Source organism: Theropithecus gelada, chromosome 12 (genome assembly GCF_003255815.1).
Source record: "Theropithecus gelada isolate Dixy chromosome 12, Tgel_1.0, whole genome shotgun sequence".
Taxonomy (NCBI): Eukaryota; Metazoa; Chordata; class Mammalia; order Primates; family Cercopithecidae; genus Theropithecus; species Theropithecus gelada.
The window spans coordinates 106,483,342-106,501,874 of NC_037680.1; the positions used below are offsets into that span (position 1 = coordinate 106,483,342).

The 18,533-nt window shown below is 37.0% G+C and overlaps 1 protein-coding gene across 23 annotated transcripts in view; it reads right to left on the reverse strand.

Annotated features, from left to right (window-relative positions):
* Positions 1-18,533, reverse strand: part of TRIP12 (thyroid hormone receptor interactor 12) — a 155,050-nt gene that overhangs the window by 59,605 nt on the left and 76,912 nt on the right. For 21 of the 23 annotated variants that reach the window (XM_025403991.1, XM_025403976.1, XM_025403999.1 and 18 more), the window contains 4 exons: positions 12,931-13,036; positions 9,276-9,412; positions 2,924-3,007; positions 1,358-1,453 (listed from right to left, as the gene is read on the reverse strand). In XM_025403991.1, the coding sequence (XP_025259776.1) occupies positions 1,358-1,453; positions 2,924-3,007; positions 9,276-9,412; positions 12,931-13,036 (423 nt within the window). The remainder of the gene's footprint in view (positions 1-1,357; positions 1,454-2,923; positions 3,008-9,275; positions 9,413-12,930; positions 13,037-18,533) is intronic. The other 2 variants (XM_025404000.1, XM_025404001.1) reach the window with 2 other exon arrangements.

The window sequence follows — 18,533 nt, forward strand, 5'->3', positions numbered from 1 at the left end:
ACTTTTTTTAAGCTCATCAGCTATTATTAGTGTTATTATAATTAGTGTTACTACATTTTATGTGTGGCCCAAGACAATTCTTCTTCCAATGTGACCCAGGGAAGCAAAAAGACTGGACACCTCTGGCTTTAAATGATCAAAGTATGGTTTAAAAATGTGTACTGTATATTAGATAGACGATGGGAATTTTTAACTCCATTATAACCTTGTGGGACTGATGTAGCGTGTGCGATCTGTTGTTGAATGGAACATCATTATGCAGCACATGACTGTATATAATGCCTGGGATTCATTTCAAACTAATATGGGAAGAAGGATGTGAATGAGGCTACAGATAAAGATTAGATATGAAGTAGGTACCGTTGAAGCTGGGCCATGGGCACAAAGGTGTGGCATTGTTTTTGACTCTGGCTCTAGTTTACGGTTTACATTAAGTTCATGTGTAAAGGTTGATGTTAAATACAGGTTTCAGATATCTCAAAATCAATACCCTTAGGGACCCCCTGCAACAGTTTTTTTTTGTTTTTTTCCTTTCCAGGCTTCTCCCCAGTGATAAATAAAATCAAATTTCTCTTAAAAAAACAAACAAAAATCTTAAGAAACTACCTGATTGCAATGTATAAATCGTATTTTGATCCCAATTCAAGGAAACAGGCCAGGCACAGTGGCTCACGCCTGTAATCCCAGCACTTTGGGAGGCCAAGGTGGGTGGATTCCCTGAGGTCAGGAGTTCGAGATCAGCCATCCAACACAGTGAAACCCCATCTCTACTAAAAATACAAAAATTAGCCGGGCTTGGTGGTACACACCTGTAATCCCAGCTACTCAGGAGGCTGAGGCGGGAGGATTGTTCGGACCCGAGAGGTGGAAGCTGCAGTAAGCTGAGATCGCGCCACTGCACTCCAGCCTGGACAACAGAGCAAGACTCTGTCTCAAAAAAAAAAACTTTTTAAAAAAGTACACATGGGAACCTTATGTCTAAATATTTAAAGCTATAAAAAATTCAGCTAGCAAACTGTTTAATGTTTTATCCTCTCACCTTGACAAATACATCATTATGACAAACTCAAGATTCAAATCTATGCAAAACATGCCATCAGGTGCCATAATTACCAATGCAATTGTTTGAGATTCTTTATTCTTATTTTGTTCAAACAAACAGAATCAATCTCGCTATAAAATCTGGGTAATACTGCAATGAAAATTGTACTTAAGGTGTGAATGTGCACAAGCCTTCTTTTTAAAAATGGGTTCAAGATGATGAAAAACTTCTTAATACTTCGATCAATAGGTTACAAGTAAAAATAGCAGTTGGCTAATTATTGAGAGGTTTCAGGGAAGGAACATTTTTACTTACTAGCTCCGCTTCCAATTGTTCTATGGAAAAGCTGTGACATCCGAGGACCAAGAGGACCAAACAGGTGAGGGGGAAGACCCCTTGCCTCTAACAAAGCTAGAGAGAAAAGAAGGGCAGAGTGAACAACTAAGATGACTTCATGCAACTGATCTATCTGAAAATTTCAAGTAACTGATTCATCTCACTTAACTGATTCAGTCAATGTTACTTTGCTTTCTGAACTATTAAGAGAAGCTGCAAACTTTCAAGACCACCCTAATATATTAAATCAGTGCCAACAGGAATGTGTAAAATATTTCAAGAAAAACCTAAGGTAAGTATTTTGATTATTTTGAAGAGCTAATATGTTAAGCACCCTTGCTCTGTTTTCTGTATGACATTATTTCCCAATCAGTTGTTGGTCATCAGATCCTATAAAACCATATGAAAACAGTATATGATTTTTATTAGTTCCAAAATGTGAAAACAAAACAAAATAGGCCAGGCATAGTGTCTCAAACCTGTAATCCCAGCACTTTGGGAGGCCGAGATGGATCACCTGAGGTCAGGAGTTCAAGACCAGCCTGGCCAACATGATGAAAGCCCGTCTCTACTAAAAATACAAAAATTAGCCAGGCGCAGTGGCGGGGACCTGTAATCCTAGCTACTCAGGAGACTGAAGCAGGAGAATGGTTTGAACGCGGGAGGCGGAGTTCGCAGTGAGCTGAGATCGTGCCATTGCACTCTAGCCTGGAGTGCAAAGTAAGACTCGGTCTCAAAACAATCAAACAAAAACTCTGTGTTCCTGAGAGTCCGAGTCCTAGAGATACTTGTATGTTCCCTCAGGAACTTAAAAGCAATCAAAAATGATTTATAAATAATACTTTTATTGTAAGCCTCACACTGAGATCTGTTATAAATCAATTGAGATAAAAATATATACCCATCCATACATAATATTAGGCTGCTTTTGTAAAAGCATTTGTTAACATTTAAAAAAACTACAATTTGTATATACACTATACATTCCTTTTGAAACAGGATCAAGAAGATAAAAAACCATGGCAAACACCTTATTAAAACCCATTTATGCTGCAGGTTGCAATTTTTTAAATTTTTGCATGAGTGAAAAGTCAGACCTTGGCAACGGCCTTGAGCAGTAGGATATCAATAACTCCCACATCCTTAGCGTTCCAATAATGGAACACTAGGCCTAAGTGGGTTAAATGCATTCATAATGCTACTGGACTCCAGACAAAAATATATTAAGATACCCGTTTTTCAAGATTTTTAACTTATTTATTACTGAAACCAGCTATACATGCAACCACAATAAAGAAAAAAAATTTAAACAAAAATAAATATGTAAGGCTTTATCTAGTTAAACAGTAAACACCTAGAGGCAGATAGCTCATCTTCTAATTCCAAATCATGAAATTGCTACTAAGAAGTTTTTTTGTTTTTTTTCTTGGAGGTGCAGGTACTGCTAGATTATGGTCAAATGAATTTAAATTAATTTCAATAAAGTATGGTATTAACAGGTAGCTCATGGTAATGGTTTCTTGTAGGCTCAATAACTGTTTTTACCTTGCAAACGTCCCATCTCGGAATCATCTGATTCACTCTCCCCAGAGGTGGTCATGCCAACAGCCCCTGCAACAGAACTAGAGGCTTGGGGTGGAGGGGAAAGATGAGGGTTAGGAGAGGAGCACTTAAACACATTATGTCTGGCTTATCTTAGAAAAACCAAAGTTTTGTGGACTACAATGAATAAAGGCAATTAAACTTGTCTAGCCACAGTATACTCAGCTGTTCTTCTAGACTTTATCCTGTAGCTTTCAGCAACGAAAGGAGAACTCAACTATTTTAGTATTAAAAAGGTTGTATTTTTATGCTTGTTTTTCATTTATACATGGCTTTTGACAAATTTCTTGTGCCTTTGAAACTGTTCTTTAATTAAGATGTCCTGAATCTCTCTCTGAAAGTCAATAAAGAACATACTGCTAAAACAATTGTGATTATTTAACAGATGGCCAATTAGTAACAAAAATAATAAAAAGGCAAAATTGACATTTGGGGGAAATGTTGTATGTAGATGTCTGCCTTCTAAGTCTGCTTCATTCCCGGACTACAGTCTTGATACAATCATTTATCTGTTTTCATTAACTTCAAGAGTGCAAAAAGATATTACAACTAACAGATGACTGCTATGAAGCATGAAGGAGGCTGGACATGGTGGCTCACGCCTGTAATACCAACACTTGGCGGGTCAAGGCAGAAGGATCATTTAAGCTCAGGGGTTCAAGGCCAGCCTGGGTAACATAGTGCGACTTGTAGTCCCAGCTACTGAGTTAGGCATGCCTGAGTTGAGAGCACTGCTTGGGCCCAGGAGGTAGGGGCCGCAGTGTGCCATGATCATGCCACTGCACTCCAGCCTAAGCGGCAGGGCCAGACTCTAAAAACAAAAAGTATGAAAGACAGGGCAATAAAGTGTCAAAACTAGTGTAAAATGAAGAGTTAAAACTCACGATACTATTAAGCGAAATGCTAACCTGACCAACAATGACAAAAAACCAGTCTGAGCTAATGGAGACAGAGTCTATTATGAATCTGAACAGGAAGTAAAACCATAGTCCTACAAAACTAGCAGTTAATTGTGCCTCTAGGTGTCTGCTGAGGTCAAAGGGGGTTCTTTTTGTTTGTTTTCTGGGTCTTTTTCTTTTTTTAACCCAGATGATTGATCTACATAAGCTCTTCCACAATACCTTAAGCCCTATATACTGAACAGATTGTGACAGAATGCAAGCCAGGAAGAGTATTTTTGTCATAATTGTTAAAGAGGCATGTGCGAATAACATATGTGAATTTAAAGAGCTTGTCTGAAGAAAAAGATGCCAAAATACCAGCCACCGACTGTATTTTCATATTACCATTCTCTTCACACACCATTAAGTATTCTCTATATAACCTCATTAATGGGATTAAAAAAAAATTCTTAGAAAAACTTATGGTTTAGAACAGGGTCAGCAAAATATGGCCCAAAGGCCGAATCCAGTCCACCACATGGTTTGGTAAATAAAAGTTTTATTAGAACATAGCTGTACTCATTCATTTACAGGTCTGTGGCTGCTTTCACGCTGTCATTACAGAACTGAGTACTTGCAACAGAGACTACATAAAGCATCAAACATTTACTAACTGGCCTTTTACAAAAATGTTGGAAACTCCCCCACCACTCCCAAAGGTTTAGAGCCATAGAGAGACAGATTAACCAGAAACACTGAAGTTGTATAAAGGTTAAGCAAAATCCACACTTCTGGTAAAGAAAAAGGAAATTAACCAGTAACTACACACACACAATAATGCTACTTACAGGTACGCAGCATTTATGAAACGCTTACTATACATAGGCATTGTCTAAGTTTCCTCCTAACTGTACAAAAGGTATTATAATCATCATGCACATAAGGAAACCAAGGTTTTGTGACTCTGAGCATACTTGGCCAATGTCAGATAGCTAGTTATGGATCGGAGATCTAAACTTAGGAAGCCTGACTTCACAGGTTCTACCCTTAGAAACTATATGACTCAAACATATTCTTTAGCAGTGATTTTTAATTCAAATAAAGTTGCTTCTTCACATTATACAGAAATGCTGTTAACAAATACTGTTACCAGGTACAATTATAACTGAAATGGCTCTTAAACTTATCTTAAGACTATTCTATCTATGTGGGAAGCAAATACCAAGTTTTTACAAATGAAATAGTTGGTATTTTTAAACCACACTCTGGAGCCCATACATTAAAAAACGCACACACAAAAATCTAACCTGTTAGAGTACTGCTGGGTTTTTAAGTTTATTGATCAGAGAATCTACTTGATTTTACTTTAAAATGTTCTCCAGACCTACAACCATTAAAGGTTTCTACCTTACATTACTTCTTAAACATTTTATTCTAACCACTTTCATAATGAATATCTCAAAACTTCACTGCCACAAAGACATCAATTAATTAAAACATAAAACCTACAGAAGAACATAATTAAAAGAGATGCTAAGGTTCTATTATAGCAGAGTCCCAACCTTTGGGGAGCCACAGAACCTTTTTTATTTTTATTTTTTGAGACAGGGTCTTGCTCTCTTGACCAACCTGAAGTGCAGTGGTGCAATTTACAGCTCACTGCAACTTCCGTCTCCAGGACTCAAGTGATCCTTCCGCCTTCGCCTCCTGAGTAGCTGGTATCACAGGCACATGCCACCAAGCCTAGCTCAGTTTTGTATTTTTTTGTAGAGACAGGGTTTCACCACGTTGCCCAGGCTGATCTCAAACTCCTGAACTCAAGTGATCCACCTGCCTCAGCCTCCGAGTGTTGGGGTGAGAGGTGTGAGCTACTGTCAAAAGTCTGATTATCAGTAGAGGGTAGGGTGCTGGTTTTGACAGAAATTGGAAACTAACTGTGAAGAAAAGAATTCTTTTGCCAGACCTCTGATAGCAAGTATTAAGCTTTTGTTCCCTTTTATGAAGTAGTTTAGGTTATCTAAAGTGGGAGTTCAGATAGGAGTTACGAATTTTCTAATTTTGTAAAACATATATAAAAACTATTCTTGTATGTTTTACAAAATGAGTTTGGTTTTACAAAAAAAAAAAAAAAACCACTAGTTTTGTATGTTTTAAAAAATTAGAAAACCTAAGCCAGCCAAGCCACTGGCTAATTTAATTAGGAGTATAGAGATGGCTGTTCTGTAAAGTCATGCAGATATGAAAATGTAATTAATCAACAGGAGTTGGCTACAGTTCCTTAGTCAAGGCTTCAAACCTACTTGGGCATAGGCCAGATTTGTTCCCAGAGTCAAATATACAAATATAACTATCAGTAGATAAAATCCAATGCCAGATTTTCAACAGATATTTCTCCTGTTTAGTCTTAAAATATCTTCACAGTACCGTGTAAGACAGTTTACAATACACATAAGTGAAAACAATGGAGAACGATATTGTCTAAATCAGAATACAAACATTCTATTATGGAGTGACAAGTTTTTATACTTTAACCAACAGATGCAAAATTAACAAAATTGGAATACTTCTTTATGTGATCTAACCCTGATCATTTCTTCTGAAACTATAAAGTTACCCAATGCAAAATGGAGTGACATTATTTTACAAGAATAAAGAAAAATACTTCATTCCTTACTTTAGTACCCCTAGCATTTGCAAGACTTTATCAACACTATAAAGGTCTATACAGTTCTGATTATGTCCAAAACTAAGAATGCACAGGAGACCAGGTGTGGAGGCTCACGCCTGTAATCCCAGCACTTTGGGAGGTCAAGGTGGGCAGATCACTTGAGGTCAGGAGTTGGAGCGCAGCCTGGCCAACATGGTGAAACCCCTTCTGTACTAAAAATACAAAAATTAGCCAGGCGTGGTGGTGGGCGCATGTAGTCCCAACTACTTAGGAGGCTGAGGCAAGAGAATCACTCAGATCCAGGAGGCAGAGACTGCAGTGAGCTGAGATTGCAATGCCGCACTCCAGCCTGGGCAACAGAGAGAAACTTATCCTCAAAAAAAGAAAGAAAAAAAAAAGAATGCACAGGAGTCTGCCTCTGACTCTTGCGAAAGTGTGGCAAACACTTAACTTTCAACTTTAACGGCTAGCATTTCTTACATGAAGAGCTAATGTGGTTGGGCTTTTTAAAAGAATAACAACATTATTTCCAAATAAATGTTTTCAACGGAGTCTTATATCTACTATACAAGTACTATCTGAAAACGTTTACTTGTCAAAAGGAGCCCTAAGTCCACGAACCTATACACCATACTAATTTAGGTTTGTATCTTCTTTTACATTCCCATTTTACACATGCAGAAGCTAAAGCACATTACCATGAAGAACTTAACGTAAAGCTGCTAAATAATTAGCTTATTTCCCCATAAATACTTTCAAGAGTCAGCAGAGAAATTCCTATAATTCATAAGAGATCTATCCTCCAGAATGTAATGAAGTCAGCCCTCTAACACAAGTGCACATGCCAGATGTATTTTTTTTATCACCAGTTACAATGCACAGTTTGGGAAACACTTGTATCACACTGTAATTTCAAACATAAATGACAACGGAATGCCTCAAAGTGCTTAGAAAGGCAGTTGGATGAGCCTGATTCCTGTATGCTTTTATTCTCTTAGGTAAATAAATAGGGGAACAAAATTTTACAGCCCATTCCCATTCCAGCCTTCAATTATATATTCGTATAAATTATATAAACTCTTGCAACTGTATTAGACAACAATGATGTTACAAATATGCCTGGCTTTGGGAAGTCACACATCACAGCTTGTAACCCTGAGCAAGCATAAGCAATGTTTGTCTCCATTTTTCCTCACTTATAAAATGGTAATAAGAGCACTCATACCTCAGTAGGCTGTTTGGAATATTGAAAGAGAATATATGTAAAGTACTTAATACTATGGCTGGACTGCAATGTGGTATACACTGTATAAATATTAGTTATAATAATTACTGTAGTAAGTCTACATTAATAGCCTGCAGCTCCTTTTCTGTTACCCATTTGGGAATTACTCCATTTCCACATTCAGGCTTTGAATAAACATTAAAAACTGGGAAGGAGCATACAACACTGGGATAGACTGTGAGTCACAACCAGTTTTAATGAGTTGCAATGAAATAGACTTTCCAAATATCTACCATTTAAACCTTCAGAAAAACTAGGAAAACAAATATGGGAAAAAACTCTCCCACCACATAATTTATCATATAAAACTAAGAAAGTGTAGTGGTTAAAAAAATGCTAAGCTAGACAGAACAAGAAGACATCAGTAGTGGATAAACCACAACCTTCCTGGCAAACTATGGCATGATCAACTACAGACATTAAAGAAAATGACAATGTATACTAATAGTAAACAATAGTATCTGAAATATCTTTGTTTAAAAGGAAGTATATGTCCACATCTAAACCTGTGTGTATCATCTGATATAAGGCTCATACATATAAGCCTATAGCGATTGATTTTAACATTCTTTACCTGTTGTTCACGTCACTGAGAAATGTCAATACAAACTGTATTTTGATATCCATCAGCCAGAATTAATAGTTGAAGTATTAGCCTTGTTTTGGTATAGGTAATGGGTACATATTTAAAGCTGAGAGAAAAGTCTTAATTTTTGTGCTTCTAATATATCAAGAATAAAAATGAGAAGCCCGGCCGGGCGCAGTGGCTCAAGCCTGTAATCCCAGCACTTTGGGAGGCCGAGACGGGCGGATCACGAGGTCAGGAGATCGAGACCATCCTGGCTAACACGGTGAAACCCCATCTCTACTAAAAAACACAAAAAACTAGTCGGGCGAGGTGGCCGGTGCCTGTAGTCCCAGCTACTCGGGAGGCGGAGCTTGCAGTGAGCTGAGATCTGGCCACTGCACTCCAGCCTGGGCGACAGAGTGAGACTCCGTCTCAAAAAAAAAAAAAAAAAAAAAATAAGAAGCCCATAACAATACAAATACTGTTCTTATAGCTAAGGTTCAAACTGAATACTCGTATTTTAGGGCTTACAAAAATTCTAAATTAAAATTTATATGTGTGTGAAGCAATTTAAACTATATTCTTATATTTTTACTATGAATTTAAATTCTTTCAATCGATGGGCAGTTATACGCACTAGTCAATATATAAAAAGCTTAAACAGAGTTTACTTCTTCCTAAAAGCCTTTTGAACGTAATTAGTGCAAATTAGGATGAGAATTTTAAAATGGCAACCATTTCCAACTAATCAAAATATCAAACTGGTAAAGTAAAACAAAACAGAACAAGAAGTTTATATGATAGTAACACCTAGCATACATCCCTCCCTCCACCCATCAAATCTACAAAAGACAGAAATGCATTTTAAAGCTAAGAAGTACCAATCTACCTACCCGCAGCTCCTTGGGGAGCTTCATCCGTCCGAGCAGCTGAAGAATTTACTGCCTCCTGGTTGCTTTCAGGGTCTGCCATTTTCTCCTGTCGACGAGCTTCAGCTGCTCCTCTTTTGCCCAGGCCAGAGCCTCGCCGACTACAACAGAAAAATGTCGTCATGGGCAGCATTACCAGTGAACCAGGAGCAATGTATAGACAACACAAAGCTCAAATTCATGGAGCACAAAGCCAGTTTCTTCTTCGTCCTCTTTTTAAATAAAAGTAAGTGCAGAAAATCACCATGTATAACAACCAAGACTTTGTATATTTAAAATTCTTCCAAGTTATACTGCATTTACAATACAAGCTTTTGTGTTACTGGGAGCTGTTGTCATCCTTAGAAACAGAAATGATTTTTAAAACACTTCCAACTAAACAGAAAAGTGACTCTTCCTGCAAAGAAAATTCAATTCATTTAAAATACAGCATCATTCCCAGGGTAAACAGTGGATTAATATATTAATACTGGCTGGGTGCAGTGGCTCACACCTGTAACCCCAGCACTTTGGGAGGCCGGGCAGGTGTATCACCTGAGCTCAGGAGTTCAAGACCAGCCTGACCAATATCATGAAACCCTGTCTTACTAAAAATGCAAAAATTAGCTAGGTGTAGTGGCGTGCGCCTGTAGTCCCAGCTACTTGGGAGGCCAAGACAAGAGAATTGCTCGAACCTGGGAGGCGGAGGTTGCAGTGAGCCGAGATCATGCCACTGCACTCCATCTTGGGAACAAAAACAACACAAAAAAATTCATACAAAAGAACTGCAGATTAACACTGAGAATGTGAGGAAGGGAGGAGGAGATGGGAAAAAAATTCCCAGCCCCTATGTTCTAGATTACCTAAATCATACAAAAATAATCATCCTAATAATGAATAACTCCATTCTTTAAGTTATGGATTTAATATTATTAATAAATACAGATAACATTTGGGAAAGACATTCATTTAGGACAGAGACACAGAATAAATTATGAGAAAAGAATGACCACTTATTTCTCCTAAAGAAAATTACATTTTATTGATGATAAACCTTTTTTTCTCCTTTAATAGCAAAATCAGTAAGCAAACCGAGGAGAAGCAAAAATACTTCCCCCCAAATTATTCAAACTTGATAGCATTTAAACAAAGCTCCCCAAATTATCTTAAGAAAGGCAGAAGCCTATTAGTAAAAGACATGTTTTAGATTAAAGTTACACTACAGTGAAGTGAGAGAAGCAGCTGACCTACAAATGAAGGCTCTGCTTACCTGAGAGCAATGGAAGAGTTTATTCTCATTACAGAAAAAGCTTCCCTACACAGAAATTTGCTTAACTAATCTTTCTTTCACAAGGAAACAGCTCATTCCCAACCCATTTTACAAAGCTACAAATTAGTGGGATTCAAATTCACTCATTTAAGATCTAATCTCCACCAGCACACTGGACTGACCACTTTGGATACATAGGGTTGCTGCCCTCAAGGAGTGCTACTCTAAAGAGAAACAAGGACACCCTTAGTAGGTGACCAAGGCACTAAACGTAAGCAGAATCTCAACTAATTCAGAAAAGATTTGCCATGAAGAGCACTTCAAACAGGTGGCTAGATGAGACGGCCTGTGCACAGCATGATCAAACCCTACAGTGGGTAATTTCACACACACTAACTATCGTGAGTAGAAGGAGAGGTGGTTGCAGAGAACAGCAGGGCAAGCAAGACAATTACAACACTAGATTACTTGACTTCGCATACGGCTTAAAATTAATTTTCAGACACAATAAATTCAGTTTGCATCTCAGACTAAACCTTGAGTAATTAAGATTCAAAATATGGCCCAAAATAGGATAAAAAACTCTGGAAAATTAAGAAGTTTCTTCAGAAATCCTCAGAAAAGTTGCTATGCAACCTCAAAAGCAAACAGGTGTACTAAATCCAGGTATTTTAAACAATCTAAAAAATTTAAAAACAGGTGGAAAAGATTTAAGGTGGCAAGGCTATCTTTTTCATGATTTATAGGCACCAAGTTTTACTGTTTACTTATGTCACTACTATAACACCGCCAAGAGTAGAGAAAATAGGTTATCTTAGATAAGAACCAAAAGAAGTGGAAAGACCCCTCTGCTAACCTGAGTGGGAAAAGGTAAACTAAAATCATTCCCCCACCCCATCACTAGTTTGCATGCATTTACTAGAGGGAACAAGCTACAGTCGTGTGCTGCATAATGTTGTTTCTGTCAAGGACAAACCACATGTATGACCGTGGTCCTGCAAGATTATTAATACTGTATTTTTACTGTACCTTTTCTACGTTTAGATATGTTTAGATGCATAAATGCTTGCCATTGTGTTACACTTGTCTACAGTATTCTGTAAGGTAACACGTTTTACAGGTTTGTGGCCTAGGAGCAACAGGCTACCACATGGCCTAGATGTGTAGTAAGCTATACTATCTAGGTTTGTGTTTTGAGTGTTCTTCATGATGTTTGCATGGCAAAATCACCTAATGACACATATCTCAGAACGTGTCCTCCTCATTAAAAGTGGCATGACTATACACAGAGAGAGAACTCATATACAGCTACTGAATAATTAGCCATGGAATGGCACCTGACCAACTGACCAAGCCTGAAAAGCTTACAGAAGAAGTTGCAGGAAAAAGATTTCTACTTTTAGGCTAAGATTCTCAATCAATTAATAAAGTTATGTGAAATATTAACTGTATCACATCAAAGATAGTTGTTTTGAAAAAGAGATCCACAGAATCTAGAATTGGAGATGTGAGAGAACACATAATACCTACACTTTTTCTTGAGAGTAAGGTGATACAATATAAAAATTAAGTACATTTCCCCCTCCATTCATTAAACTTAGTAACTGGTTCTAACACTTTTAGAAACCAATTAGGCAATAGTACAACCATTAGAAGAGGCATCCTTTTCAATTCATTAATCACACTATTGGGAAACTTAACTACCTTTTAAAAACAATCCAAATCTGCATAAAGATGCTTGACAGACTAGAACTCTGTAAACAGCCAAAGGTCCTGCTACTGTCAACAGCATTGTGAAAATAGCACAACAACAAAGGAAAAGTAGAGGATAAAAGTATCGTCAAGAAATAGAATGATTAAAACTTAATAAAAACATGTAAATAAATATTGCAGAGAAATTCACAAAGATAACGCCAGTTATGTTAGAATATGTCTTTACTCAAGTAAAAAAAAAAATTAGATAATTTCTTAAAAATCGTCGGGCACAGCGGCTCACACCTGTAGTCCCAGCACTATGAGAGGCTAAGGCGGGTGGATCACTTGAGGCTGGGAGGTGGGAGACCAGCCTGGCCAACATGGTGAAACCCCATCTCTACTAAAAATACAAAAATTAGCTGGGTAGGGTGGCAGACACCCATAATCCCAGCTACTCGGGAGGCTGAGGCAGGAGAATCACCTGAACCCGGGAGGTGTAGGTTGCAGTGAGCCAAGATCGTGCCATTGCACTCCAGCCTGGGTGACAAGAGCAAGACTGTCAAAAAACAAAAACAAAATAAAAAACAATCTATGGAGTTAAGGATTTTGATGAAAGCTGAAACTAAGCAACAGAAGACAAATAAACTCACTATAAATGAAAAAAACCCAAATTACCTGGTACTAGCACAGGAGCCCGTGGTCTTTTGGCGTGTGCTCCGCCTCAAACTGGGGAGCTCAGCAGGTGGAGATTCACTGCGCTTCTTCGTAGATTTTCTTAAACCTATCCATGGAAAATGGAAAAGTGTAATTTTATAATGAGAAATTATCATTAATTAGAAATTATAAAATTCTTCAGGTCATCATGTTCAAAACTTGACAGAATCTTTTCATAACCTCTCCAGCAGTATTGCTAGCTTTATTTCCAGAGCCTATTCATAATGAAAAAGCTAATGGTACTTGGCCCTCCACTTCAGGATCGGTCTTCTCACTTGGGCCCAACCTTGACCCAAGCTATCCCCAGAGTCCTGCCTAGCTCTCCTCTTTCAAAGTTCTTTTCTCATCTGCTACTCTTCTCCACTAACAAAGGCGAGTTTTTTTGTATATACCATTTATTTCAAGAATTTACTAAACGTTATGAAGTTTATCAACTTTATTACACTGTTCTTATATTGTCCTATTTCAGTTAGTTTATATAAGGCTCATCAATAAGGTATGAGAGAACTAAATGAGTTATACCACTCATCAGAAAGGTACATGCACTTGGACTGAAGGTTATTAGGAAGTCTGATTTATAAAAGACTGTATAATTAGGGGGAAGAGTCAATTAAGCACACTTTTCACGGTATTCTGGAAGCTAATTAATGCCTTCACAGGTCAATAGGCTCAAAAACAGTGTATCAATTAAGTAAAGTTTATTACTATTTTATGAACACTAAGAAAGCCAAGATAGCATCCACCCTCACCCAACCCTCACAATGTTACCATAAATGACATACTAGGCAGTAGGCTCAATCTAAACAAAGACCTCCAATAGTGAACGGTCTCCAAAGTTACCATATTTCCATAAGAACTCAGCAACATCTTAAATAGCTGTTAACTTTTTCAGAGACTAATTGTACAATTGGTCCTGGTCACTTGCTTCTTTTCAGGAAGTTTTAATTTTGCTGATTTCATTGCTTTAAAGGGGAAAAACTAATTCTTTACTCCTTTGATTGGGAAAAAGCAGCAGTAAAAGATCTGGGAGAGAAACAGTAAAAAGGATTCTAGACATTTTCTTGATCTTTTACACTCAAATTAAAACTTCAGCTCATTCAACTTGGGATGGTCTTTATAGCAGACTTAAAAGGAGAGTTGCTAAGTGAAAACTCAAACTTCTTCAAGAATCTGTGAACATGAAACAGAAGTTTTAAGGATAAAAATCTATGTTTGGACAGGCATTACCTTTTAGACATCTAAACTATATCTTTTGGGCCTTTTTCTAAATAACTTTTGTGAAAGATTATCTAAACAAGTGAAGCTGACTTAAAAGAATCAAAGAATGAAACTTTAATTGGGAAAAGATGATTGGCTTAAGAGTTTCTAAAATTTCAATCTTATTTTTAGATTGGTTTTCTATATAGCATATTGCCAGAATTACTTGATATAATCGTATGCTTGATATCCTATGCTGTCTTTGTCAGGGCACACAATCTGGTCACCTAAGAGACAGGGCATGGGAACAGATCTAGGGAGCTAGCTTGGTAATACGTTCGGCTAATTAGCATCACATGTAATATTTTAAAAATTCATAAATTATTTAAAAATAGTATTTCAGAAAGTATTAAATTTTACACTTGCTTTTCCATTGGATTTGTGTGACTAAGTTAAAGTAGACTTACAAATGTATAGTTTAGAGAGAAAAAACCACAAATGTACATTATATTAAAACACACCAAAAAACAGTGGTTTTGCTTATGACAAAGCACTTTAACAAACCCTGTATTCTTGTCATTAGTATTACGTAGTACTTCATTCAAGTAATACTAAAATATCTCTATACATACCATTATACAGCAATAGACAGTAGCACACACTTTTGCATCTATTTAGCAACATTAAAAATAAAATATTCAAATTAATGTACTGTGGGCTACACTGCTTTGAGGTGATGTAATTACCTTTATTTTTAATCAAACTTTATTTTACTCTTTCACTATTCATGTCCTAAAATAGACTTCACTGTTTAACTTTCTTTTACACTGTCTTCAACTATAACTTAAATGTGATAATAATATACTTATTGTGAGTGGTTCAACGAGTTTGACAAATGTATTTACCTATACAACCAGCATCATCATTAAGACACAGAACATTTCCATTACTCTAAAAAGGTCCTTCCTGATCCTTGTAGGTAATCCTCTCTCTCAATCTCTCTCTCTCTCTCTCTCTCTCTCTCATAAGGCCCTTGTCAATCACTGATCTGCTTTCTGTTGCTATTATGCCTATTTTAGAATTTCATATAAATAGAAGAATACACTGCTTCGGAAATGAACTCCATTTTCTTACAAATATTAGTAACTCATTCCTTTTCATTGCTGAGTGATATTCTTGCGGGTAAATGTTCCACAATCTGTTTATCCATTCTTGGTGGTAAGCTTTAAGAGGACCATACTAAGTTGCAGAGAAGTAGGGAAGGGAAGAACCAAAACAACAGACTAGATAGAAAAACATTTTTAATGGCTGTCATAATCATGCCACGATCATAAAATGACTGTGAGACTGTCGTAACTCCACTCCTGATAAAGTAGGAGAGATTACCTTAAACACATTGTGGTCTGAAAGACAATCTCACAGTAAAAGAGCTGCTATGTATAATGCTTTCTAGTGGAAAAGAGGTTATCATTATTTGCACCAGAATCGGAACCCAGGATAGACCATACTAGCTTTCACATCTCTATCTCTGCCCAAAACACTTGAACAGGGCAACACAACTTACGTAGTGAAAACTGATAACTGGTAACTTCTCAGCATATTTCAATAAACCAAGTCAAACTTTGGAAGGACTATATAAATTCCTTTTATGGATTATTCTTCCAAAAGTCTGAAACATTTTCAGAACATCAGAAATGGCAGAGACATTCATGGAGAAAGAAAAGTTCCAGTTTGAAGCAGTTGAGGAAGATCACTTTGTAGAAGGATAAAGATAGATTACCCTTCTTTTGGCCATTTAGCAAACTGACTGTGCTAGAACATACTATTCTTACACTTATAAGACTATTTTTCAAAAACACTTTCAGATATAAAGTTAGATGATTCCTATTTTTCAGATACAAGAACATTTATTGACATTAAAGGTGCATAAGCTAGCCAACTACACAAATTCAAAGCTCATCTTGAAGCAAGCAAAACAGAGTATATTAAGAATATATCTTAAAATGCATCTCGCAAGTTGTTAAAATTTTGCTTTACTGGTTCTAAACAAAAAACTTTAGAACTGTCCGTATAAAAATACAGTATTTTGTAGAATTGAAATTTCCTTGTATTCTGCTGATCAAGCAAGGAGTATTTAAATAGGAGAGGACACAGTTAAGTGTAAACCTACTGAACACCAATTAAAACACATATACATAGGTACACACACACACACACACACACTCTCACTCACACACTCTCCTCTTTCCCAGGCTCTGTGATGCAGCAAAACTACATTCATCATTACCTTTATGATGCCACTCAACAAGAATGTCACTGGTCAGATTAATATACTCTTATCCCCAAAAGTTTTGTGTAATGAAGTTAGGCATAAATGTAGATGTACTCTTTTCCTCAACATTCTTCACCTTATTATATTGGTATACGAATATATGACCTTGTTCCTATAATCTTTAAACTTCTGGATAAAGATGAAACTGGCAGTTAGTATTGTCTGCCTAAAAATCCTAATTGTTCTGTTCTTCAATATAGACGTGTCTATAAAACAAACAAACAAAAACAGGCTGAGCATGGTGGCTCATGTCTGTAATCCCAGCACTCTGGGAGGCCAAGGCTGGAGGATCACTTGAGGCCTAAGAGTTTGAGACCAGCCTGGGCAACGCAGATCTTGTCTTCACAAGAAAACCAAACCAAAACAGCAAACAAAAAACACAGGCTGGATATTGTGGCTCATGCCTGCAATCCCAGCAATTTGGGAGGCTGAGGCTGGAGGAATGGGTGAGCCCAGGAGTTTGAGACCAGTATCAACAACACTGTAAGACCCTGTGTCTCTACAAAAAATAAATAAATAAAAATAAATTAGCTGGGCATGGTGATGCATGTCTATAGTTCCAGCGACTTAGGAAGCTGACGCGGGAGGATCCTTTAAGCCCAGGAGTCCAAGGCCACAGATCGTACCACTGCACTCCAGCCTGGGTGACAAAGCAAGACCTTGTGAAAGAAAAGAAAATGAAGGGACGGAGGAAAATAAAGAAAAAAAAAGAACATGTATTCCTGATTTTAAAAAAAAACCTGATTTATTCAAAGTTCAAGGTTTCAGTCTTTCAAAGCAGCAGCAATTTGCAAGGTTTGGCTTTTGAAATGTGATATAATTAAAACTGTATGTATCCAGTTGCAAGCTTTGAATTTTTAAAACAATATTGTAAGAGAGTCAGATTGAGGAGTGACAGTGACCTTAGATATTTTACTTACTGGACTCTTACGTAAGAATAGTTAAGATGCTTTGGGGTACTTCCTACTTGCATGATTTACTTTCCTTGTCTACTTGAAATTTTATAAATTTTAAAATGTATTTCTCATTACATTAGACTATTACTAAACGACTCCAATCTCATCATTTTGCAGGAGAAATGAGCTCAAGTAATATGTCTGCCTACTTAAAAGGAGTCACTAAAGGTAGGTCACTACCAATACTGGAATGGCTTTTACTCTCAGTTATGTTACGTTACTTAAAAATTAGAAATAGACAACTGAATAATAAATATTCGCTGTCATGTTTTTATGCTATCTTCCATTCTTACATGATCTATGTTAAAGGCATGTTAATCTTTCATATGGTAATCTGACATACACATATCAGACCTATTACACAGTCCCACTATGAAAATATAGTCTCCCCCACCAAGATGAAGTATTCTAACAATCAAATAAGTAAACTTTCCAGCTTCTTTAAGATTCCTTCTGTTATATAAGAAGTCAAAGCAAACATCAATATCAATATATTTGATAAGGCTATATAAAAATCAGGCAGGGATGAAGAGGTGAGGGAAGTTGATTTAAGATCTTCATTCCATAAATAATTATTCCATTCAAATAATTAGTGTTACCTTCCAACTTACATATGCATTTTAAAGTGACTTTAGAAGATCAAGTACACATACCTATTTTTAATGTACAGAAACTTTTTCTGAGCGCACTGCTTATTTATTTTTAAAGTTCTCTGGAGAGCTATCTCCTACCTCTTCTCCATGTGGTACCACTGGAAATGTCTTTTCCAACACATTCCTACCACTACGCAAGAGGGTCAAACACCAATCCTCACCATCATCCCCCTTTTCTCTCCTCCAGCATACTGATTCATTCAAGGACAGGTATGTAACCCAAGGAAATCAGCGACTTCCTTAAATGTTGACATATAAAATGAATAGATATAATCCTCTTTTATTGTAAAGCGAGAGTCTCAGGGAGGTCACAAGATGTGAGACTGTCAGTGCTATCTTCATATGGCCTCCAGATCCAGCCAAGCCTGAAGCTAGGCATTCTCTTGGCTTTACCCATCATGTGAACGGATTTGCATTTCCATTTAA